We start from the raw sequence: 27473 nt of genomic DNA on the forward strand, positions 1-27473 counted from the left end.
CTGCAGCAAATACACATCTATTTGTGGAGGAATTTGTGTTTCAAACCTATGAGTCTGATTGTAAGTATTTAATATGAATTTCTGTGCATGCAGATTTGCAATTTTTTCCAAGTTATCACAGTTAACAGTGCTCGCTGCATTATCACAGATGTAATTGCCAGCATAACCCCATTCAACAGACAGCAGAACGACTCCATCTTACTCCCGTATTTAGTGCAACTGACCTAGCCAAGGCCTTCGAAGCAACGATTTCAAAGGCAGCAAAATCACAAGTCCATTGCAAACGGTAACAATGATTTTGGTTGTGCTGCTCTCAAACTGTTAAGATTAATGGTTTATGTCTTAGTGAAATTTTGTATTACATTATTACCGTAAATGTTACACAACATAACATAATAAATGAAATATCTTTATTGGATAAAGCGAGGTTCAAAATTTGTATTTGATTTGATAGATTTAAATCGAAGTTTTCTCACAGAGGAGTATATCTTTTTTGAATCAGCTCACATATCAGACTGACAGGAGGAAACACATCTACTGTATATTCGCCATGGTCTAAGGAAAGAATGTGCAATACACACTTTGTAAAAATCTTCAGGACAGAGACAGGACAGGAACTAGAAAGTTTTCTGAATTTAGATGAAGTATAACGTTCCATCAGTTTTACTGGAAATGAGAATTCAAATTTTAAGTAACAGAAAGGTCATTCCTCTGATTATGTGACAAACTGAGCCGTGTAGGAGTATGTTGTCCGACTTAAGTTAGCACAACATGTAACGAGCAAAGACTTAAACACGCCAGTGTGTACCAACATCCTTGTTTTTTTGGGGTTTTTTTAGAATTGTTGTCGGTCAGTTAATGAACTACAAACAAAGTGACAGACCGCACCTAAAGCTGTAACGCTGCATGAGCTCGAAAGGAGACCCGAAGAACTGAAGCAGAGCATCGATACAATAAAACACTGAAGTTTATCACATGAGACTGAACTGATCCAGTATCGCTGCACTGTTTAGCTGATGTTTAGCTGATGTTTAGGTAGATGTCTGACACATTATGGCACTCATGGTGCCTTGTTTCTCTGCGTCTCTACACTAATAATAATTTACTAAAACTATTTGCTAACACTAAACAATTCGCAGAATGCATGAGTGCCTTTAATACTTAGATTAAATGTTATGTTACATGTTTATTCATATGTTATATATATATGTCATTATGCAAATAAAGAATTTTACTGCAAATAGGTAAATTGCATAAATGTCCTAAAGAACATACCTACATGTATGTTTTGGATTTATTCGCAGAGTGGTTTGAAAGAAGTCGAGTTATGGAAGCCAAATAGTCCAAATATGTTTCTCCCTGTGATATCTGCCTCATTCATGTCAGTAATCCAGTCACAGAGGGAAAAAATCAATTCAAGAAACATTTATTTTGCACTTTTTTCTGTAAGAACATGATTTTTCACTTCTTGATCATGTAGATTTTTGTAACACACAGAAGACATCTGAAAAGGGAAACACGAGGAGGGGTTCATCCCGCACAAAAAGCACAAAGGATCATTTTTCAGCTCAAGCAGATAATCAGCCTTTAGTGTGGAATGATGGAGCTCTCAGGGGGTAGTGAGATGAAAATCTAACAGAGTCCCAAATCTAATTATTATTGACCTTTAGAACAAAGAGATTACTGGAGGTCAGGATGTACAGTCTCTCATTGGTCGCTCTGAAGCCCAGGATTGGTTTGTCGGAGTCCAGGCTGGCCACCTGTTGCTTGGCAACCTGTCCTACCTGACGGCCCTGCTTCCTGTTGAAGAGGACGGTCTCCACCGGGGAAGGCTGGCGGTAGATGAATGCACGGCGGAGACATTCACACAGTGAAGCGTAGGAGAAGTTTGGAGCGCAGGTGGCAAACTTCTTATCTCGTTTGGATGCCTGGACATAACCTGCAAAAATAAATAAATATAAGATCAGAGACATGCAGGGACAGTTTCTAACCTTCACTTTATACTGTCTCACTGAAATAAGGACACAGAGTGTTACTCCAGATAAGCTTGATTTATAGTCCTGTGTTCTGTGACAGCAGTACTAATACCTGCTTGGAAGCTAATTTGGTTTCCACAAGGATGAGCAGCATTTTTAGGACAGAAGGACTCTAAAAGACAATTTAAACTCACCAGTCCAGAAACATTAAGACTAAAAGCCACCACTTTAAAGTGTGGCGGGCCACATAGTGCAGCGTCTATGTGCGGGACAACAGATGCCATAGGGGAGTTGACCGATGTGCTGACATTAGCTTAAAGTGATCTGATGGCATCTAACAGCAACCTCTGCAGCTGTAGCAAAATGCAGAATGGCTCTTTGAGACTCTTTGAGGCTGGCTCCAAACACAAGTTAGCAAAAATATGAAAACTCATATTCATCTTTATAGCAAATCGTTCTGTGCAAGTAGCATTTTTTTAAATAACTTACTTATTAAATTTGATAAAAGTCTCAGGTTGCAGGAACTAGCTGTCTCTTCACCTCAATTAATTCAAGTCACTGAAGTGGACATGTCGGCCATATCCATCCAATAAGTCCGTGCTTCAGATTAAGTGAAATTCTATTATTTAATTTATCTGTTAGTCATTTCTGTGATCTACAGAACTACATTAGACAACAGCTGCCTAAATGGCAGGGTGGCCAGCTGGTGTAGCTCACGTGGGTCTTACAGGTTATAAAAACTGGCTCAGATGAACTGTTCACCTGGCATCATTTGTTAGTTTATGTTTAACATGCTCCATTTTATTTAAGTAAACATCCTGTGTCGACTTCCACGTATAAACAGATAGGTGTGTCTGTGCTGGACTTGGCTGATAACTAAGGTACAGTTATGGGTACGCTGGTACAGTTTATAAGCGCAGCTTGCTAGGCTTAGCCGATAACTTCCACGCTTTCAACTAAATATAGTCACGAGGAAAAGATGGCAGAAGTCATAAAGTAATAGTGGAGGCTTAAAAAGCCACAAGCCAGAGGGTGATGTCACAGTGGATATATCCTCCTTCTCTCTGTGGAGGAAACCAACTACTTAAATTCTAAGACAATATCTTTGTGATGGCATGATTGTTTCTGGTTGTTGGAGTATTTCTCTACCTCAACAGCTAGTATTTGAAGAAGCGAGGAGATGGAGCTGCTAGTGAGAGGAAAAGAAATCTTTTTTTTTTGGTCTTTCAGGCCTGGAAATAGCACAGGCGTGAAGTGCTGTAGAGTGCTATGGCACGGTGTGTCGATATGTGGTTGGCCTAGCTGCTGCTGGCGTGGGCTTGAACATAGAGAATAACACACACACACTGTTCCACAGTCATGTGTTTCTGACTTAATGCACATTCTCAGTAAGAGGCACTTACATTTTGAAATAACTGAAGTAATTCAGAACCACAAAGGTTGTGAATAATCTGTCTTATCTTTGAATCTCACAAATGGAAATATTTCCCTTATGAGCCACACGCCCCAAACTACAGATAAACAAAGATCACATATGGCATATGAGATTGTTTTGAGTTTCTACACAGTACGTTTTTTTCCTGTATTCAATGTAATTATTGTTAGGACGAACAGGAGGGAAATGCAGCTCTTTTCCGTACCTGCTGGTCCAGGACTTGAAACTAACTTGTTACAGGATCAATCTACCTGCCACTACCCATAACCCTACTCTCTCCATCTAACAGCCAAGCGTAAAAAGGTTTTTGTTTTTCCCTATGGCATAGTTTTGCTGCACAAAGCTCCAGGCGCGGATCCAAATCACAGTATTGGGTGAAGAGAGGTTTAAAAATCTACCCCGGAGTAGCAATGACAAAAACACAGCTGAGGAAAAAGCTAATTGCAGGACGAATAAGAACTCAAGTGAAGCTAAAATATTTCAGTCCCCCCAAACATTCCTCAGAGATCCATGTTTTTAGAAGGGTGTTCAATACAGAAAGCAGACGTGTGATCAATGACCCAGAGAATTCAATTAGCTAGAAAGAGAACGCACCACAGCAGACATGTTCAGTTAATAGTTACAGATACTGAAAAGGTCTAAATAGATGTAACAGAAAGAAAAGAAACAGTCACTGATTCATTCATTATTTAAGTAATTTATCAAATTACTGTAAATACAAAGAATTTTCCAGTTTCAGCCTCTTGAATCTAAAATCAGAGACAATTAAATTCCTTTAAAGATGCCCCCTTTGAAATTTGGACAATTAATCAATAAGTCAGTTAGTTTGGCAGTGATGCTTTAAATCATGTTAAAAGCTGAAACACTGACAAAGCTTTTCCTTTTTTGGCAGCCTGTCCAGGACAACAGCAAGGACAGGCTCCAAAATCCTGAACTGCATAAGTAGTTAAGAAAATGGATGGATGGACGGTTCACTCCTTAAGCTTTGAACAACATAAGTCTTTGATCATTTGCTTTCACTGAACTGGAAATTGCATATTTGCCAAGGTCACTTCAAGAAGACCAAAGAGCTGGGCCAAAAGCACGAAACAGTCATTCTTACTCATCTGATTTATAAAGATGTTTATAAGTGTCGAGTCATTTTCATACTGGGAGATGTGCACAGGCCTGATTTGCACTCCCACAGTTTGCATTCGTCCGTGTAGCTGCACTAGCTATTACATCTGTCAGTGTGAAGCGCTGCAAAGACAAACAGCTATTTCAGCTGTGTCAGTGAGTTTCTGCACCTGCAGCAAACCGGCTTTCATTAGCCGTGTAAACCTGTAAAATCATCAATAGTAGCGACATCCTAATAATCAGAATCAAATACAGAAAATGCTGAATTCTTCATTGGAAAACACTTTACCTATATAAACTACATTAAGTAAAAAGACCACCGCATAGAAAGAAACAGTTGGATGTTAATGAGAGTTCATGATTATTCGTAAATAACTGAGTTACTAAATGCCCCTCTAATTGCACCTAAGGTTTCCATCCACCATCGTTTATTTTATCGTCTCATCACATCAGCCACATGACTCTAGAAATGTTAGACAGTGCTGTAAAGTTTCATTTAGGTGAGTGCGTGTAATTGCTTATAAATACCAGGTTGCTCCAGTACGCCTTCACATATGTACACATTGTTTGTACATCTGCTTCCTGATATTAGTGACAGTGAGACTTTATTGTTCCTCTGCTGCTGAAAAACATCTTTCACTCTTGCAATCTGATGAGCCACTTCCTGCATGCCTAAGATTTCCCATCTGACACCACAGCAGTTCAAAAACGCAAAACCAGCAATTTCTCTCCTGCAGCTCAACATTTGTCCTTAATAAAATTAGCTTGTGTAGTTGTGTTGTGTAGCAGAGCCTTAAGCAGCACAATCAATACTAAACACACTACAGGTTTATAGATTTCAAATCTCTGAAAAGTATTATCTAAGGAAACATATCAAACACACACAGATATATGCAAGTTAAATATAAGAGGTTTTAAGAGCTTCAAAACACCAATCATGGAATGGAAGCACACATTAACCACGCTGTGGTTTCATTATTGTGAAAATAAAAACAAAAACAGCACCGTTGCCCTCACATATATACCACTGTCCCAAGTTTAAATCACCTTCTATCTGACCAATAAGCATTTAGGGACACCAGCTTTAAACCAACAGGAGTGTCTGTTATTTTCAAGCTATTTGACAAAACCATTATCCATCTGCCCAAAGAAAAACAGCCTGTGCAGGTGGGTCACACTACAAAGCAAGGCCATAACAACGCAGTGGTACTGCCTCATTTACATGAATAGAGGGGCCATAAACTCCATCACTGCATGCTGGAAATTCTTGTGGGGTTTTCATTTATAAAGACTATAAGACCACATAGTTATAGCTACTATAATTATAGTAGTTATGGTTATAGTAAAAGAGACTGTGCCACCTTACTTCATAGTTCTTTTCTTCTCTTATTTTTGGCATTTGACAGTCAAATTATCTCTTTTCTTTGCAGGAAAACCCCTACCTATTAACAAACTTTTTAAGGACTCTTTCACGTAAATACATTTAATGGTGGTGTGGCATAGTCGTTTCTAGTACGTTACAAGGATGATCTCTGGTACTCAAGCATCCACATTTTGAGTCCTGTTTCTCTCTGTGCCTTGTTCCGACTGATCGAGGTAATTTCCGAAAATATCACCAGGGATCCATCTGCAGTCCAAAACTGGATGATATACTCCAAACAGAAATGTGCTGTTTGGTAAGTGCGCCTTCTTAACAAAAGAGAAATGAAGAAGTCACGGCTGTCAAAGTGCTTCAGGTGTCTGTTGTTTTAAGATGAGAAGAGACAAGTGAGGAGATAAATTACACAGACCAGGAGACTGAAAGAGACGCGGCTCTGGAAACAGGCGCAATCTCAGCACATCGGTGAGTGTCTGAGCTAACAGACACGTTACGATGCAGTCCTCACACTCAGGTATATTATCCAGAGCAGTTTAAAATGTTTATATGCAAAGCCGTCCCCGTTATCATTAACTACACTTTTAAAGCAGTCATTTAGTTGTCTATCCTCTGAAGTTGTGAAGCAGCAGGAGCAGCAGCAGCAGGAGCAGCAGCAGCAGGAGCAGCAGGAGCAGCAGCAGCGTGATACTGGACTTAAATGTAAAGTTATCAGCGCGTGAAATTAATTATTCATCTTATGCTGTCTTTTTTTTTTTTGATCATAAAGATAGAGTTTTACATCAGTTTGACATTTACTGTGACTCATACATCTTGGGATAAACTTTGCACTACAGACATAGTGGCGTACCTTCTCTGCTAATACAGGTGATTTTTTACAGAATAAAAGCAACTCTTTCTGCAAAACGATATTTCTGTTTGGATTTGAAACAATAATATTTCCTCTAAGCCCTGACTGTAGTATCATTTCCTTTATTAAATATAAAGCCGAAGCTACTGGCTAGCCATCGTCCCAGTTTCTGCCTCTCACACACAGCTGGAGGTTGTTTTAATGTTAACAGGCCCGAGAAGCGCCTGGGAAGCAACATTTATTCCTCTCGAGTGGCAAATGGCTGCAAACAGTGTTGGTTTGACAACATAACCATATTTGTTAGGCTTAAAAGGCGCTGTAGTGTGTTATCATGAAAGATGTGCTGAAAACCGGAAACTCAGCAACTGTTAAAGATTCACTGCAGCGCTATTGTATGAAGATTTAGTATAAAACTACAAATGCTGGGACCTGTTTGCCTTCAGTTTCAAAGAATTTGTCTTTTTTCTGCTTTGAACCTAATATTTGTAAAACCAGGTTCAATTTGTACTTCCTGTCATCAACACCACTTTGTGTAAACTGAATAGTAAACAATTTATTAGGACCCAGCAAAGAATTTTATTTTGAATAACTTATCAGTTGTTGTTTTTTTTCAGTGTCCGATCAAGGTAGAAAAATAGTTCCAAGACAACAGTTCAAGGTTTCACTTCTTAAATGTAGCCAGGGCACTGTTGTTAGACTTCCTAGTAAGAGAAAGTCTGAGTTTAAAACTTGTTTCTGTTATCTCTTTATCGATTTGAAAAAAATTTAATGAACCAAACCTTCATAAAAGAAAAAAAAAACACTTCAGTGGTGACTCAAACTGGTGATGTCCAGCTTTCAGGCCCATACTTTTCCTATAGAGCTGACTTGGTTTAAGATGCTGACACCGAGGAATAGGAGGGGATGGCTTTAACAGTCTAATGCAGGGGTCAGCAACCTTTAACACCCAAAGAGCCATTTGGACCCGGTTTCCACGCAAAAGAAAACACTGGGAGCCGCAAATACTTTTTGACATCTAAAATGAAGATAACACTGTATATATTGTTTTTTACCTTTATGCTTTGTGTGAACAACTAAGGTGTGTTGCTTATGAAATCCATGAAGTGCTATTTTATTTATGTAATTAACACATGTTGAACTCTTAAAGAAATATAACAAAAGGAAAAACACCCAGCTGAACTAAAAGGATCCATGTAGCAACAAAAACTGTTGTGAGCCGCCATCCTTATATCGCCTTTGGGCTTTTGGAGCCTTGACCTGACTTTTAAAAAATAATTGGAAAAAAAGCACTATGCTGCTACAAAATGAAAAATAGATATTTGCAAAAATCTGCCTTTGTGACCAGTTTTGATCCTGGAGATGATCTCAGGGTTTCAACCATCTTCACTAATGCTGGAAGCCCACTGGGGGAAGCCGCTGGACCAAACTGTGACTACAGCACATTTCAGAGGCAGATCTTTGCTCCTCTAACAATATGTTCCGAGCCTTATTTTTCTTTTTTGAGCAGATGAGGCAGGCAGAAAGTCAAACAGAGGAAAAAGCTTTGAATATCCAGTCAATTCTCAAACTACAAACACTCTTAAATGGCTAAAAAGGATGGGCACCAGTACAGTTTACTGATTGACCAGGTGCCCGTATGCCTTACGGCCCAAAAGCAGTGGCTGAAGTTCGAGTCCGACCTGCTGTCCCTTGCTGCATGTCTTTAACTGCTCTCTTTGCCCAAAATTAAAATAATAAAAAAAAAGGTTAACAGGAAACTTTGTAGCAGAGGCAATGTAACAGACCTGAGTCCAGGGGGGCATAAATTAGGTTTCACTTTTGACTGAGACTGCAGATTTGTACACTGGCAGCTAAAAGCCTCAAATCCTACCACATCTTATTGGATTCCTTTACAGTGACTGGGGAATCCATGACAGATCTCAGAACTCATTTTTAGCCAATTCGCTTTATGACATTGTTTATAGTCATGCTGGAAGCCCCCAGACTGAGGCCATAAAGGGATGCAGCTGGTTAGCGACAGCACTCAGATAGGCTGTGGCTGGTGTTCAGTGTGACAAGAAAAGTTTCCACGCCATCACAGACCTACTGACACCAGCAGTCTGGACTGCTGAGACAAGGAAGGCTGGTTCAGAAAGGATTCATGCTGTCGAGGGGAAGTGACTACCATCTGCAGTCTGGGACAGAAATTCAGAATTACCAGATCAGGATGCGTTCTCTCCAGTATTTGTACAGTTTCTATGAGTCTGTGCTTCCTGTGGCCACAAATTTCTATTGTTTGCCAACAAGAATTGAGGTCTTCTTCTGCTTGCTTGGCCCATCTGTCTCCAGACTTCAGATCGGCACAGATGAAGAGCTTTCCTCTCATCTTCTCATCAACAAAGCATTCCTTTCAGCAGAACTGCCCCTTATATAATCCCACGTTAGCTCTACAGACTGTTGTGGCAAACAACAAATGAGCATTTTGGATCAGACCAGCCTGTCTACTACCAACAACCATGAGAGAACAGATGAGATTTACCTTCATTCAGATGTCTGATGTGAACATTAACCCCTGACCTTCATCTGAATTTTATGCATTACACTGTAGCCTCATAGGATAATTGTACAGGTGTTCCTTATGTGTTTGGGTTTAGTGGGTCTATAATTGAGGCAAATTCACAGAGTAAGTGTTGCAACTTTAAACTCTTACCCAAAGCATTGAATGTGGCGATGTGCTCCCACATGTTACCGGGTTGATCAGGACGAGGCTGCCAAACGAGAGCGTCCACGTCATGTCGGAGGCAGAGGCACGGCATTTCGGATGGGTTCGCGTCAACCGTGAACAGGTACTGGTGACTCCCTAGATTCACCTGGAGACACACAAACATGAGGGTTTTATGTTGATGTCCCGAGGTTGTAGAGGTTCAGCAGCAAAGACAAAGGTGGTGATGGACTCGTGAAGTACTGTGATTTTTTAGTTGTACGAGGTGATTTCTTTCTGATCTCCTCCACTGCACGATGCAGATAAAACAAAACATGAAATGCTATTCCCTGTATTTTGCATCTTAACCTGAGTTCAGCAGGTTTGTTTGTATTTGCCTCATACTAAATTCTGATTAATGTGCTTGTCCTAACTCTGTGTGGTTTGCTGCTATTCTGTTCCAACTCCATTTGTTCTGGAGAGAAAACGACTGTTGTTATGACATAACTCCTTTTCGGCATCTGACTGTTCACACTGATTCCTCACTTGATGAAAACTGCCAACTTGTCTCAGAGGCTGTCAGGCGGCGTTGTCCTCCCCATCTCAATACACTTTTGACAAGCATTCAAAACGCTGCATAAACCAGCTCATAAGCTGGTGGATGATTGTAGCAAACAATGAAGAGCCATTTAGGAAGCCGTCATCTCTCCTCTCTAAAACTCATTTTCTTGCCAGTTGTGGTTGACTTGGAGTGTGAGGCTTTGGTACAGCCTCTGTGTGTGTTTATGTGGGGGAGGTGACTGATAACGATGCCACTGCCTGCCCTGTGACATGACTAGTGAATACGAAACAAACAGTGGAAATACAAATAAGTGTACCAAATTAAATTGACTTAAATCACAAGTTTGTGAGCTGCCAGAGGAGGACGAGTGCAGGTTTCATTAATTTGAAGGTTACTGCATGTGATCTCATTGATTAGTTCTCCCTCTCCCTATAAACCATTTAATGTTACTACCATGGATCTTGTAGTAAGTAAGCAGTCAGCGTGACTACATCTGATGAAAGACTTCAACAGGGAGTCAGAGGAACAATGACCTATTCAGGCCTAGACATATAAAAAAGAAAGCCTGTGATAAGATACTGAGTAATCTCTGCTATAAAACAGTACCACTGCATACCAATACATGCTTCACATTTGAAAACATCACCGTTAAACGCAGTTTCAGCTGTATTAAACTATAAAAGTGACAATTAGCACTACATTGGCTCAATACTGGCTCTGCTGACTAATACTGACATACCAACATCCAGGGTTTCTGCATACAAATTACATGCCTGGTAGGATCACTACCACCTGTGGCTTTTAATATATGAATCAAAGAAACATTTTTTAGACCAGAGTTAGAAGTTAGCTAATGGTAAGTCCTTAAAAAATTAATCACATAACCACACACTGTAAGGTTTATGCAACAGCTGCCATAAATTAACAGTACTGGTAATTATCAAAAATTAAGTTCTGTTTCTATAGCTCTTTGATTGAAATTACTTTTTTGTAACTAAAATATAATTATTGTTATTATCCATGAATTTCAAATAGCACATTATTTTTTCATTCAGATGCCAAATTACAGACATTTACTTGCATCCCAGAACATAAAAATTAGTCCCAGTGGTTTAACATGCTTGACTGATTTCTAGGGACCCGAATAAAATTTGGGTTTAAAAATGTGAACTCAGTTTGCTATTTGCCTAATAAATAGCATCATTTTTTTTTTTTTAAAGATTTTTAAAAATCTGTTTTCTTGTTTTTTATTACATGTGGTCTCATATATTTGTTAAGCACTGTAGGCGAACCTGTTTTTGCCTGTTCTTAGCATGATTATTGTACATAAAACTACCTACGTGTGGATGAGGTAAATAAAACTATTTTCAGAATACTAATATTCTGCTGCTTGTTTCCAGGAAAGGAAAAAAACAAAAAACAGAAAAACAATCTTAAGCCTTTTATTGCATTATTTTCACAAACACCTTTCTCTGCAGGGGGTTCAGGTCTCACCTTACAAGCTGTGGCAATTTAAACCCAGACAAAAAGTAAACAGAGTGACACTAAAAAGATTATAGAAATAGTGATTGTATTAGTATTGTATTGTATTTTGTATTGTATTCTACTTTAGCTTCTTCACAAAGCCTTTATTGAATAAGAAGGATTTAACTGAAGGGAGCAGTGGATTATCCTTCTGAATCCAGAATTCCTGCTAATTCCTGTATTAGCTTCAACACGGAGATACAATATTCACAACTGAGAGTGATAAAAAAAAAATGTAAAAGAACAGGCGGAGCTCTTAAAGAAACAGAGGACTTTTGTCTGTCAGTAGGAAAGGTTCAATCTAATGCAGCAACAGTATAGGAAAGAATAAGGTGAATGTCTCACTGTCTCATCTTTTCTTCCTTCATCTTACGTCAGTTTTCCTGCATCTCCACAGAACGTGCACATAAGAAAATGCATTAAAAAAAGGCATTAAGGCCACTGAATATGATTAAGAACCGGGGGTGGTTAAGTTGCCACAATACATACTGCTTAAATGGACCTAAAGAGAAGTGCTTTATGCATTCAGATCGTTTTTGTTTGAGATGCTCTTTGGAAAGGAGAAGTTTATATAGAATATATACAAGTATTCCAAGGCACTTACTTTCAAACGACATTTAAAATGCATTAGTTTTCATGTGTAATCTAAAAGAAACAACCTCCCTGATGAAGGCTTATAAACTGAACTTGGCATTTTTTAAGTTAAACATAACTTTTAAAAAAATGGCCTGTGTATTGCTACAGTGGAAATTCCTCAAAAAGACACACTCTCCATTTTTATTGTTCTGATCAGTTTGAAGTGAGCAGGGTTCAGCTGATGTCATGCATGTATGCACCAATCAGGATCTTATGAATGAAAACACAATGAAAAATGTGTCTTCAATAAAATAAATTAATAAAAAAAAATGGATGACTTGTTTAATTATTCTTTATTTCTAGGCTGAGGTATTACCCTTTCATTTCATCATGATGTCACCATAGCTCTGTGAAAAGCCTTCAGTTGATCCAAAACACTGGGACTACAAAATCATATTTCTCCATTTAAGCATCTCTTCACTAACTTTTTGTAAAATCCAGAATACAAAATAAAACCCTTCTCCCTTAATGACCAAGCTCCATCATATCTTAAATATCTCATAGCACCATATTATGGCAACAGAGCAGAACTTAGCCTTCAACTATCGGGCTCCTCCTCTGTAGAATCAGCTAGTTCGCCTTCCTGCAATGTCAACAAATGCCATTTTTGTCACATCTGCAAGCATAACTCAGTTACACAGCAGGCCTCCTTTTGTGTCACTCCCAATTCTTGACTGTCAATCCCAACTTCCCATCAAGAGAGATGATTTTACTCCAAATCATGATCCAAGTATTTATTGCCTACATTTAGTGTGAAACAAAACAAATGAAAAAGAAGCAAAAAAGCAAACCACGGTCTCCTGCTCGATATACATGCTACTTAAGACTGAAATGTTATCTCTTATAAGCAAATACCGCTGATGCCAGTGCATCAAAGGCACTGATCCCAAAGGAAACCTTATGCATACTGGGGAGATGCAGGTGGCATCTGAAAACATCACATTATATTATGTACCAGGATTAGAACATGTTGGTGGAAGCACTATTTGGCATTAACATTTGGTCTTCTCTTTACAGCACCTCATACTTTTTCCTCTTTGTTCTTTTTTACCTGAACCATAACTGTACATAGAGGTAGTGCAGGTACTGTATCTTTTGGATGCAGAGCAACATGTTTTTGTTCTGCAGTCACTCGCGCCTACAACCTGCCCAGTGTGGGTTTGTCATTGCACAATACTCATCTATTCATTCTGCTCTCTTTTCACTCCAAATAGTCGACAGCCACCCACCCTGTGGTTGGTTCTGTCAGAGATTTCATCCAGAAACCAATCCAAGCCTTTTTCCTCACACATACTGCTGCTTCCTTAACCCTTTGAGGTCTCAATTGTCACCGTGATGACATCAACCCTAAACATAAGCAATCAAAATATGTAATTTTAGCTTTAATTTAATTGCTCTCCCAAGTTTTGGTTATTCTTAAGGTTGAAAACATCCAGTTCAGAGACCTTTGATCTGTATCTCAGTGCTCAATCACTGCTTTTAACTTCAAGAGAAAGACCATGACATGGTTAAAAAGCTGCGTAAATAAGCCAGTCTGTGAGTTAAGACATTTTTAGGTATATTATATAGCGGTTGCATAATATATGCACAATGCAAGGTACTGCCACTGAAGCCTGTATAGAAAAGTACTTAATAATTACTCATACCTGCTAACATTTTCAAAAAAAGCAAAAAAACCTGTCAGTAAAAGCTGTTTTATTTTTAATCAAATGGTTTATAGATGATGACAGGAAGTGGGAACTTGGTATTGCAGAAAAGGGGAAAAAATGCATCTGTATGCAGGGGCCAGATGTCTGTTATAACAGCTGAAATGCCAACTCCCTCTCATCACTGCTGCCGTCACGCTCTTAGAAGGCTGCTGCTCACTCGCCTTTACAGAGAGAGGACAAAGCGTTGTTTACTTACACTCTAATCAGCCCGAGACGCTCAATTTTATCTTTTAAAAACCATCCAAGTGTTTTGTTTGACAGCAAGGGAGCCAGCTGCACCAAAGGGCAGTCAAATATGACCTTCAGTTATAACCAGAGTGTAAAATCAAAGCCTTTTTTTAGGAAATTGCATATCATAAATGTGTGACTCTACCTCCACCTGAGGAGGCTGGGATGTCTCTCCCAGTGATTGTGCGTGTTTGTGTTGTAATACCCATTGATCAAACCCCCCCAAAAACAAACTGCAGTTCAGGGAAGCTCTTTGTGCTCTGCAATTGTCAGATGACTAGTTTGTAGAATCACACCTGTCCTGGTCGACAATGCAACACCTGAACAGATGCCAGCTTCACACCACATTTGTATCTTCACACTGAAATTAAGCACCTCTACACTGCCTCTCGGGCCAATTGAAATAAAAAAAAGTTAAGTTTTGTAGCTGTTTCACAGTGATTTCCTCGTTGCTGTAATGAAATACACGAAAATACAAGGTACACAGTCGTCCAATCTTGATTGTAAACCTTGAGAATGACACACCTGTCTTTCTGAGAGTGTTCCTAACTTGATTAGATGTTGTGAAGGTGTCTTTGTAAACTATTCCAGTGAACACCTACTATATACAAGTTCAATACTTGGAATCAGCTGAAGATATTTGCTGAATTTGTAACAAATAAAAAATGTGATAGTGTTTGGAAGAAAGAATTTTTACAAGTCTAACAAATTATAAATTAAACTGCACGACCAGTACCAGTCTAAATGAAAGGATTAGAAGGTCAGAACAATGTGAATTTCCCATTGTGTCTTAGATAAGACAGATCTCTCCTTTAATTATTTATTTATTGTTTGTAAATTATAAGTCATAACGGTTCTGGCAGAATTTGCTTAAAATTATTAAATTTAAGTTGCCTTTGATGTAATAGCTGAGGAACCAAGATAAAATATAATAAATAACAGTGCGGTAGTCTGTTTCACAATGTCATCATTGTTTTGTCTCATCATAAATGCAGTGCACTCGCTTTCTAATGAGAACTGGCTTCTGTCGCTCCTTAAAAGCCCATATTTGCACTTAGTGACTGTGATGTTGACTGCATTAGGAAGGGTTCACAGGCAGTCATGGCCAGGATGTTAACATATAGAAATTTGCAGAAATTTGCTCGTTTCTGAACATTTTAGCAATCTTATACTAACCCCAACAGGGTTAAACTGAGTTCCCTTCCAGACATAAAGTCATAACAGTATGACATTCAAAGGTCGGACTGTTCGTAATAACTCTACCTCATCCAAGCAGGAAATTGCTGGCAAATTTAACAGCAACAAAGAGCGTAGAAGAGCTCTGAACAGACGAAGCGCTGACAGACTGCCATCAACAAACAGAAAACTTTTTCACAAGAAAGAGCAAAACACCCATTCTCAGAACATTCAAATATATCTTATAACTTAAATGTCTGAAAACGTTTCAATCCAATTATCATTTTATGGTAACAAATGATATCATAAAATACTTTCTGATCCTGCTGCACAGCTTACATGATGCTGAGATAAGCACGGCTGCAAAATCCATTACAGGTGTCCAAAGTAGATGTGACTCAGCCTCCATCTGAGGAAAGCACACAAAAACCATTCTTCATCTTTTTCAGGTGGGATCAGAACCGCAGACAAACACACAGTCAAAGGTGGCAAATTAATAGGAGGAGCCCAAATTTTAAGCTAAAAGGCTTTCTGAAAAAGGTCAGGTATCCTAGTGGGCAGGCAGGCGGCTGAAGGATTAAGGTGGATAAAATGAGGTACGGAGCCAAAGAATGGAAAAGTAAGGCTTCCTGGATGAAATCCTGTACACAGACACGCTCACGCATCCATGTACACACACACACACACACACAAACACACAGATTTAGCCTTCCTTCAAAAGACTGATGGAACAGAAACAACTACAATCAAACTTATTTAAGAGCTGCAGGTTGCCTGGTTGTACTATTTGCAGAGTAAATGAAGGGAGAAACATTAAAGGGCTTTTATTCCTATTTAGCCCTTCATCACAGTCTGAGCAGAAACACTGTACTGGACACTCACTAGTTGTTATTAGGCTTTCATTAAATAATGAAAGGCTTCAATTTTACAGAGTTTTTGTGACGGGGAATTTTTCATTATGAACACAGGAATTATTTTGCCCAAACGAAACACAGAAAAGTGAAAAGGGAACATCAGTGACGGATGTACTGTGGTCTAATATTCACACATGAATAGAGCTTTTGCAATTGGCTATATACAGTATCCGGGCTGGTGGAAGACAAACATCCAGTTATGCTCCTTCAGAAGTGAGGTTGAAACTGCTGCTTTTACAAACACGTCATCGAGTGGAGTGTGCAATAGGATGTTGTTGGGTTTTTTTTTATAAATGTGAAAGCATACTTGACATGTCCTTAAAATACAAATGCAAAACCCATTAAATCCTTTCTTTCCTTATCAACTGTGAATCAACTAAAATAGATGTTGTTCTAAAGAAACTGCAAACTGTGACGTCCGTTTTTCACCTTGGGGCGAATAATGGACAACAAAGACAAAGTTGCTAATTTCTCGTCATGCAAACTGAATGCATTCAAGAAGCAAAAAAAATGCAAATAATATAGGGATGATATTTCAGTGTGCAGCTTTACAAACCTTCTGTTGGAAGAGTGCAGTAAAAACATTATTTAACACTTTGTATTTTTGCTTGTTTGGTGTGAGAGGAAATAAAAAGTCACTTATTTGTTACATTTGTTTAAAATGTAACAAATGTTACAAATGTTTAAAAAGGATAAAAAGTAGCCACAAAACTCGGTGACCCATGTGACTGATTTGCAACTGGTTGCTGGTAGTCCCGAGGCGAAATTAGTCCTAAAAAGGATGTAGTCCTGCACCGAAAACCTCCTTACAATTGTTTTGGTTGCTAGCAGATTCCCACGGATGACAATAGTTTGCATGAAAGACATCGACTCATCTAGAAACATCTAGTCTCCATCTACTCTCAGAGTGCTGGTGAACTTCAAAAATGCGATGCAAACTGTGAAGGGTGACCGTTCACTTTCAAAGTAAAAACTGTGCATTTCAAAATATGATGACTGCGGTCAGCGAGGCTCAACTTTTAATTTTAAGATCAACATTTGGTTTCTGGTTTGTTTTACACTTCAAATTTTAAATGGACTGGATCTTTCTTACCTTCTACTCTGCCTGAGCACTCAAAGCACTCCATACTTCAAGCTTTCTATAGATAAATGAAAAGAATTTCATCTCTTTTGTTTAACTATTATATACACAATCACACTTTCTAACTTTCCAAATAGAACTGATATGAAGACACATAGCAGCTGCCTCACTCAAGGTTAAAAAACATGAGACAGCAAGAAAAGAAAGACTTTTCTGGCATACACCATTATCAAAATGCTAATGCTAAAATTGATTCTCCCTAAAGACTGTCTGGGTTTTGACAAAAGGCGCCCTAGTGATCCAAAGTGTTTTATATTCAGTGGACAGATACCATCAATCTCTCTGGTGACAAGTCCACATCGTTGTCCATACAAAAGGAAAAAGTCAATATATGACTCAGCTGTGATCTGAACAACAATATAAAATCCCCTGAAACAACCAGAAAAAAATGACAGGAAAATGAAAGCAAAGATCTCAGACATCAGAAAGCAAATCTGCACTTTGATGCAGCACATGAGATCAGATCCATTTGTCAGCGATGCACAGTGCCTCTAACCACTTGACCACCCAACGTGGAGCCATGTTGCTCCTTGATGAATATATTGTGCACACACAGGTTTATAAGAATAGCCATCAGGTACAACGTTTCACCTTCTTACTATTCATATCACGAGGATGAGTGATGAAGTAGGTGTGCCTGTTCTTCTTCAGTGGGCCTTTGTGGTGCTCTCTGATCAAGTGCCTTGTTAAAGGGCAATGCCAACAACAGCTCATTCACCGGGGCAGACGCTGAATACAAACATGCTCACACAAAGCATCAGGTAGCTAACAGTGTGCTTGAAGGAAATAACGGATGGACAGAGGTGACAGCTGTCTGGAAATGTTAAATCTGAGGGCTCAGAATTGAAGAGCTGGAGACTCAAAGTGTTTACCGGTGAAGAAGAGAAAGGATACTCACCACCTGAGTGGGCTTGAGTGACTGCTCATCAAAGTGTGTGAGGCTAAAGCTGTCTTCAGGAAACCCATCGCAGTCCTCCAGCTCCTGAGAGTTACAAGGGGGCTTGTCCCTGTCAGGGTTTCCATTCTGGACAAAAAAAGAAAGCAAGACAGAGGCCATGGTTACACTTGCTTTGCATTTATTAACATGTAAAAGGCAGAGCTAGCACCAAGAGTCTCAAGTGGACCCAGACGATACTAACGAAGGGCGAGGATTAGAGAGGAGCTGCCTAAAAATGCTGATGAACAGGCAACTGTGAGCGACTCTTGAAAACTAGAGAGCTACGATGTGTACAAGTCGTCCAGAGGAAGAGGGCTCAGAGCAGCTGAAGAGGAAGGGAGCAGAGATGGGAGACCTTAGGGGAGGAGGGGATGTTAAAAGAAAGAAGAAATGTAAGAGAGGTCATGAGAAAACCTCCAAAGAAAGCAAAGCCAATATTTCAAACACATACTGCTGAGTGATTTAACCACACAGAGGGTCGGGTGAATATAAACTGCTTAAAGATTTTCCCACACCTTCTATACCAAGAAACCCTCTCTACCCATCTATTTTAATACGTATGCACTATATATATAAAACACAAGTATATAATATGTGGCAGTGTGACAAATCAGAGAAAAAGACAGCTTTAAAGGAAATTGATGTTTACAAGAGTATTGTTGTAACATGAGGAATAACTTACTTATCAGGAACATTAAAAAAAACATCTCATTGATAACTTCCCAGTTATCCTTGAATAAGTTTAAGTTGTCATGAAACTCCACTTTTACCATTACGATGGTTTAAAAAAACCTATAATATCTTTATATTTCAATCATATAGTATAGCAGTAAAACCATTTTTGTATTTCTGTAATCTGCCAGTATAGTACATGCAAACTCTTCAGTTGAAATTATATTTTTAATGCCTAAAATATAATAATGTAATTAATAACTACATTTTGCACAGCCTCCATCTTGGATCATGCTAGCTGTGGTAAACTTCTGCCTCTATGGATCTGGTAAATGTGCTGCCATGATTGGAGCCTCTTTGCTGTCTTTTAACCTGGCCTTTTCTAGCCACTGGTAGAATGTTCGATCGGGGCTCAAGAGTTGGGAGTTCGCCTTGTAATCGGAAGGTTGCCGGTTCGAGCCCCAGCTTGGACAGTCTCGGTCGTTGTGTCCTTGGGCAAGACACTTCACCCGTTGCCTACTGGTGGTGGTCAGAGGGCCCGGTGGCGCCAGTGTCTGGCAGCCTCGCCTCTGTCAGTGCGCCCCAGGGTGGCTGTGGCTACAATGTAGCTTGCCATCACCAGTGTGTGAATGTGTGTGTGTGTGTGTGTGAATGGGTGGATGACTGGATATGTAAAGCGCTTTGGGGTCCTTAGGGACTAGTAAAGCGCTATATAAATACAGGCCATTTACCATTTCATGTCACCCACCTCCTCCACCTGTGGATGGTAAATCATCTCTAACACTCACTCACTCAACACTGGAGACGTCCAGGCATTGTGAGGAATTTTCCTGTCTTAACATCAGTATTACTCCAGCTGGGTTTCTGATGACCAATAGTGTGCATGTACTGATAGTTTGGATCTTATTCCTGCCAACTGGCTTTTCAGCGCCTGTTTTAACTTGTGAAAGGTATTTGGCTGAATCTTCATCATGGTGCCTGTTGGCCTGTGGTATACCCATGTCAACATGAACCAAGATCTCTAAAGAATATTTCCAGCAGCTTAATAAATCTATGGCTCTTTAATAACATCATATCCAATAAGCTCTATGTCACAGATATTTTAAGTCTAATTCTTCTTGCTCGTGGGATGGAGGGATTTTGTTTTACTTCAATGCAATCCTGCAATGTCAACTTTGAATTAAAAGTATATAAAAATACAAAGTTTCTTTCATACTTTGTATTCTAAGGAGCTTGGAAAGAAAAATGACTGGACTTCTTTACATTTTTTGAGGATGTTTCACCTCTCATCAGAGAAGCTTCTTCAGTTCATTCATTCATTTTCATATGTATGTGTTTCATACCACCACTCCCGTCTTTAATTTTAATTTGCTGTCATTAAAAAATATACATAATAAAAATATACAGAAACTGGACAGGATGGGGCTAGTCATTTAGAATATTGGTTGTACAGATAAAAGATGTTTCTCATTATATTTAGCACTGGATTTAATCAGTGTAATGTGAAGAGTGAGCCTCACCAAGTCTTCAGAGGTAAGGTGAGTCAGTCTTTCATGAATGAGGGCGGCCTGCTCATCACTCATCACATACTCCCCTCTCTTGTCGCCCATCACCAGCTCCGGCCACATGGGCCCCTCACCACGCTTCTGCAGGGTCACCTCCAGGCTGGGGACAGAGTCGGAGAATACAAAATTACAAATCATACATGTATTACTCATTAGCAAAAGGGCTGTCGATGAAATAGCATTACATTTAAGCACATAATGTGCAAACAGGCAGCTTCAGAAAGCTCACTAAGCGATTTTCTAAATTACACAAGATGGTTTAAGCTGCAAGTTCTTCTTCCACAATTTAAGAAACTATCTGAGAGCCTGCAGAGTATTTATAGTACTTTGGATGAAAATGATGCAATCAATGAGTAAACATCCAATCAGTAGCAGCTTAATAGGCTAATTTCCAGTGATGATGACAAAGGTCATAGAAAGGCTTGGAAAGATTGAGACGGGCAGAAACAGTTTTGACATGAATCGTCTTTCTCTGAAGCAAGAAGTGTCTGAGGCTGTGCTGCAGAATACATCAAGGAGAAAAACTGGAATGTTACCAACTCCTATCCTAATATCATTAAGAAGCTGCAGTATTACTTCTCGTAAAAAGATCGTCTCTGTCCTTTCAATGGAATGACTGAAATTAAGACTAAATTTACAATAAATCAAAATAACTGCAACATCATAAAGCCTTAGTTTGAGGTGTATTTTGAGTTTTTTGAAATAATTAATCCAGGAACTCAATTAATGCAATTTAATTCATGTGGTGGGAATTTCCAGCTTTGGGTGAGTTGTCCGGCTGCTCTCATTTGCTACTTTTCTTACACGATTTCAAGCTGAATATTTTAGAGATTTATTTCAAACTTTTGACAAGACTAGATAATAAAGAAAGAGAAAATGAGTGGCAGATTGATCAGGATCAATAATAAACAATAGCTGGGCCACTTCTCCAATATGTTTGACAAAGCTTTAATGTTTACTATCAAATTCAAACAAAAAGCTTGTAACTCTAGCAGCTAATGTATTAAAATCAAATGCAGCACAAATTGTTTCTGCATACTTATTTATTACTAAGAATAAAATAAACATTTCGGTTTCAATTTTGTCCATTTACACTTAAAATCTATAATAAACACCTTAATAAAGGAAATTATTATTTAAAAATCGGGCAGCATCGTGGAGCGGTGATTAGCACTGTTGCCTAACAGCAAGAAGGTCCTGAGTTCGACTTCACCACCTGGCCGGAGCCTTTCTGTATGGAGTTTGCATGTTCTCCCCATATTTGCGTTGGTTCTCTCTGGGTACTCCGGCTTCCTCCCACAGTCCAGTGACATGCACATGCGTGGGTTGAGGTTAACTGATCATTCTAAATTGCCCATAGGTGTGAATGGTTGTCGGTCTCTATGTGTTAGCCCTGTGATACCCTGCGGGCGATAATAGACGGATGGCTCTTTTCAAAACTGCATTTTATATTTACTTGTGTTATCTGGGGTGGCTGTAGCTCAGGAGGTAGAGTAGATCATCTACTGGTCGGAGGTTTGTGGTTCTATCCCTGGCTCCTCCAGTCTGCATGTCAAGTATCCTTGGGCAAGATACTAACCCTAATCCTAAACCCTAATCGATGATTGGGTGAATGTGGTATGTTGTATAGGGCGCTTTGAGTACTCCGGGAGAGTAGAAAAGTGCTATATAGGAATCAGTCCATTTACCATTTATCTCTGCCTAATATTTACATTTTTCTAAAGTATGAAAAATATGAAATAATAATAATAATAATAATAATAATAATAATAATAATAATGAAGGGGGCAAATGCTTTTTCACAGCACCGAGGCTCCACAGTCACTGCAAAGTACTACGTGCTTTTTTCTTTTAAGCAAATGCAGCATAATGAACTACGTTGGTGTGTAATCGTGTTTCCTTGTAATGAAATTACCGCCGGTCACTGGTATAAATGGTGCACAGAGTGATTGTAAAGTTTCACATTTCACAACATGCAGCTTAACAGTGTCAAAACACAGTGATGATCATCAGTTCAATGAGCATGTCAACCAAATCGTTTTCAGTCAGCAGCAACATTATGCAATGTTAATTAAATATATCAGAGACAGTGAAGTAACAGAAGCTGGCAATTAGGCTGTAAGCATGCGATATTATGACATTCACATAAGTTTAGCTGACTGATTCAAATAAATTGAATCTGTTACAGTCAGTTGTTACAGCCCACTTTGTGAGCAGCAATATAAAAGGCCGACTGACAGCAGAGTTTACAAAATAAGAGTTTTATCTAAATAAACTTTCAGTCATTTGACTACAGAGGGGTGGCGGGTGGGGAAGCTGTGATTACGGTTTCCCAGACTGGGCCTATAACCATTTATTCTCCTTCTGCAGTCTAATGGTTTTCAGTAAAATGTTTTCCTCTTGTTGCAGTTATCTCTCACTGCGTCATTTGGGGATGTTCGGCCTCTCATAGAGAGGCCGAACTGCTGGCACCGGGGTGCACATAAGTGGTCCGCAGGTGCGCATTCGAGGCGTGCAGCAGATAAGAAGTTGCAACGTGCGTTTGCGTACATATAAAAGGCACTGTTTTTGTCCGCTAGAGTGGGATTTTGTGGCATATTCTGCACCACATCTCTGTGCGGTCATCATCTGTTTGAAGCCAGCTCACCTCCTGCAACCACTTTTCCGAGAATAGGCACTTCTTTTTGCGGTTCAGACTCCTTCTGACATTTCTTTGGAGGTGGAGGAACACCAAAGTGCGCCCCAGGGCAGCTGTGGCTACAATGTAGCTTGCTATCGCCAGTGTGTGAATGTGTGTGTGAATGGGTGGATGACTGAATGTAGTGTAAAGCGCTTTGGGGTCCTATGGACTAGAAAAGCGCTATACAAATGCAGGCCAGGCAGGCCAAAGTAATTGCTTAAAGTAGCTTCTTCGACATCTTTAAGAGTTCTAAACAAATGTCTATCCCCCTCCAGAAAATCTTATGTACGCAAACTTGCAACTTCTTATCTGGTGCCCGTCTTTTATTTTGACAGCGAATGCGCACCTGTGGACCACCTATGTGCATCCCTGTGCTGGCATACTGCCTCCACAATGGTCTTGCTGTGCGCACCACGTTATAGAAAGTCAGGAGGTGTCATACAATCTGACACTACACCAAAGCAGCTATGACATTACTTTTGGCAAATGGCCCCACGCTCAAGGACAGCAAAGGCAACATGAAACTTTGTGTTAACAAAATTATCCCAATGCACGGCCCAAAGACTTGCACTGCCTGGGTACAGCCAGCAGGGGGCTGCACATGGATACAAGCATCTCTAAAGACAAGTTTGAAGCTGTTTAGTTGAAAAGCAAGAAGACCTTCTGCTCACAGCTGATGTCACCACTGCTGTCACCTCAGCCAAGTGAAGGTTAATTTTAATCTGATAGGTTCTGCTGTGAGGCAGGCAAGGCAGAAACCAGAGACAGAAGGCAAAACATGGATGCAGAGGGAAGAGAATGGGGATGCAAAAAGGGTATAAACAACGTCCCAGTAATTTAACGCACAGACAACCAGAACATAAAGAAAACAAAAGACCAGAATCTCAACAATACAGAACTATAATGCAAAGATAATCAAAACAAGAAAACCCATGAATGTCCGCATAACTCAAAAGTGTGGACCAACAACAATTTGCCTTCTACCAACAATACATGAAAAGCCTGCAAACTAAATGCTTTCTGTATATAAGAGACCTAGGTTTCAGTAAGATATTGCTAACCATGGTCCACTTTATCATTGCTCACTCACTGAATCCAAGCATAATATAGCACAATGTACCTCATGAAGAGATCTGCCTCGGTTTTCTGAATGACATCACTCCCTCTATTCTGATTTTACTGATAAAAATAGTGAACTTTCTACAGCGTTCATCTGTGTGCGCACACTGCAGCTTCTCTCTGGCCTTCAGACTCCGGTCTCATTCTTACTCTATTGTATTGCTGAATGTTATGAAATCAGTCTATATTTGGGCAAAAATGAGAAGATATAAAAGAGACAAAAAAGGCAGCTTCTTAATTCACTTCAGGGCACATGGAAGAAAAATGGTGCTCAGCTGTCTGTCTATGAAGCGTATAACACACTAGTACTGAGAAAATGTTCAATCGAAACAATGGAAGAACAATTGGGGGAGTGTTTTCAGGTATTTGCATTAAATACAATAATTAAAATTCAGTCTGCAAAGAAACAAAAATACAATTTCACATTTTTTTAAAACAGGAAACAAATAAACTGTGTATTTTGCTGTCTACCATAAACTGTTACGGACAACAGTCAGCACTGCCGACAGAGGTGCGATTTCTGTAAGATATTCCGAGCTCAGAAGAACTTCCGGATATGAACTTCATCCCAACCTCACACACACAGAATAAAAGAAAGTGACACTGATGGTAAAATGTATCTCTGAGAGATAATCAGGCTTAGAGAATACAAAATAAAATGATAGCTTCTCACATTCACCTCCATGATTTAGTTTTGTTTTTTTTCTCTGGACACAACAAAGACAGACAGACAAATGCATTCATACTCCCTGCCTCTCAGATACAAGAGCCTTTAAAGTTATCAAGGATTATCAGAAATAGACTGTGTAATAATAATAATAATAATAATAATAATAATAATAATAATAATAATAATAATAATGGATACTTTATTGATCCCCATGGGGAAATTACTTGTTTTTCTCTGCATTTGACCCATTCACTCAGTGAAGCAGTGGGCAGCCCACTAAGCAGGCGCCCGGGGAGCAGTGTGTAGGGACGGTACCTTGCTCAGGGGTACCTCAGGGTAGCCGTTAAGTGGATTCGAACCGCCGACCTTCCGATCATGGGGCGACCACTTTACCTACTGAGCTATCCCTGCCCCTTGGTTTAACGTGGTTTCACACTGAATGGAGCACTGGAGGACTTGTATTGAAGGAACAGGAAGCAAAGATGGTAATAAAAATAAAAGGTTTTATACCAGAGGATGTGACTCAACTCATATTGAGTACTGGATCAGCAGAGCCAATTTATATGAAAAGTATTCAGCACTAACTGAATCATAGTGGATGAAGTTTGTGTTTGTCAAATGATGGACGGAAGATGTTACAATACCCTTAGTCAAGTTTAAATTAGTTTAATTTAAACGGGAACGGGAATGAGGATCAGCACCTCCAAATCTGAGACCATGGTTCTCAGCCGGAAAAGGGTGGAGTGCCCACTCCGGGTCAAGGATGAGTTCCTGCCCCAAGTGGAGGAGTTCAAGTATCTCGGGGTCTTGTTCGCGAGTGATGGGAGAAGGGAGCCGGAGATCGACAGACGGATTGGGGCTGCAGCTGCAGTAATGCAGACGCTGCACCAGTCCGTCGTGGTGAAGAGGGAGCTGAGTGTAAAAGCGAAGCTCTCAATTTACCGGTCGATCTACGCCCCTACCCTCACCTATGGCCACGAGCTGTGGGTAGTGACTGAAAGAACGAGATCGCAGATACAAGCGGTGGAAATGAGCTTCCTCCGAAGGGTGGCTGGCCTCTCCCTTTGAGATAGGGTGAGAAGTTCGGCCATCCGGGAGGGGCTCAGAGTAGAGCCGCTGCTCCTCCACATCGAAAGGAGCCAGCTGAGGTGGTTCGGGCATCTGACAAGGATGCCCCCTGGGCGCCTCCTGGGTGAGGTGTTCCGGGCATGTCCCACCGGGAGGAGGCCCCGGGGCAGACCCAGGACATGCTGGAGAGATTATATCTCTCGGCTGGCCTGGGAACGCCTTGGTGTTCCACCGGATAAGCTGGAGGAGGTGGCTGGGGAGAGGGAGGTCTGGGCCTCTTTGCTTAAGCTGCTGCCCCCGCGATCCGGCCTCGGATAAAGCGGATGAAGATGGATGGATGGATGGGAAGTCTGATTTCTGAGAAAAGCTCCGTAAAGCCTTTTGTGGCTTCAAGATAACAAATGTGATCCAGCTCGCTTGTTGAGGATGACAATTGGGAAACTAGACAACATGTGGACATCGTGTACTCCTGCACTGATAGGAGTCACTTTTCTTTTCTTTTCTTTTTTTACTGTCAGTCATAACTCAAACAGTAACACGCGGGTGGAAGAATATTTTGCCGCAAGAGAGATTGGAAGGCTTGGCCCCAGGTCTTCACTGACCAAGAATATTTTAAGTGAGTGTCAGCGTTTCACTACTTCCTGCCTGAGTTTAGTCCTGCTTTCCTTATCCGACACTTTTGTGAAAGCTCTGCTTACAGGTCTGCATGCAGAAGTTTGTCCAATTCAAGGTGCCTCTTTCCCAGCGGCCCCAATTTATTAATAAATAAATATTCTTGAATAACTCAAAGCCAGGCTCATTACCTAGAAGCAATTTCAATTCAATTTAATTCAATTTGCCTTGAAACACATAAGCAGGAGCTACTGACCCTGAAAGCACAGCTAGCGGGGTCACCGAAGATATAATAACACTCAGTGAGTCTGCTAAACACTGTCAAAAAAATCCCACATAATGTGATTCAGTGTTGTATAAAGAAAACTGAAAATAAAGCCCAAAAAGCAACTGAAAGACAATTTTCTATGCAATACATGGATTAGATCATGTTTATGTTACATTTGTTATATATGTTATACCCCAGGATCTCAAAGTGGTGCTTTTGGGCCAATGGCAACCCCAGAAGTGTGAGAAAGAAGAAAATTGCATTACTGTACATTTCACTCATCTATGCTGGTGTCACACTATGATACTGCAGAGCAGTTTATGACAAAGGGAGTTTTTCTCTTTGGTTTCATCTGTTCACTTGTAGCCTTCAAAGCAGACTGAACTTATGTAACACTGAAAGTTTCAGTTGGTTTCATAACATTTAACATCTTATTCTTCTTTAAAATATATATAAAATAGCGCAAAAATGAAACATCATACACTGAATTGAGACTTATAACCATAATAAACAAAATATATTATGTTTCCAGACATCATCGTGACAAATAACTTTTCCAG

The 27473-nt window shown here is 39.9% G+C and overlaps 1 protein-coding gene across 1 annotated transcript in view; it reads right to left on the reverse strand.

The window, feature by feature from the left end:
- Window positions 1-1410: 1410 nt before the first annotated feature.
- Window positions 1411-27473, reverse strand: part of nudcd1 (NudC domain containing 1) — a 51984-nt gene continuing 25921 nt past the window's right edge. The window contains exons 7-10 of the mRNA XM_082521506.1: window positions 20452-20596; window positions 18221-18346; window positions 9442-9601; window positions 1411-1939 (exon numbers count right to left, since the gene is read on the reverse strand). Of these exons, the coding sequence (XP_082377632.1) occupies window positions 1650-1939; window positions 9442-9601; window positions 18221-18346; window positions 20452-20596 (721 nt within the window). The 3' untranslated portion in view covers window positions 1411-1649. The remainder of the gene's footprint in view (window positions 1940-9441; window positions 9602-18220; window positions 18347-20451; window positions 20597-27473) is intronic.

This window comes from Aulonocara stuartgranti, assembly GCF_965226115.1.
Source record: "Aulonocara stuartgranti genome assembly, chromosome: 22".
Lineage (NCBI taxonomy): Eukaryota > Metazoa > Chordata > Actinopteri > Cichliformes > Cichlidae > Aulonocara > Aulonocara stuartgranti.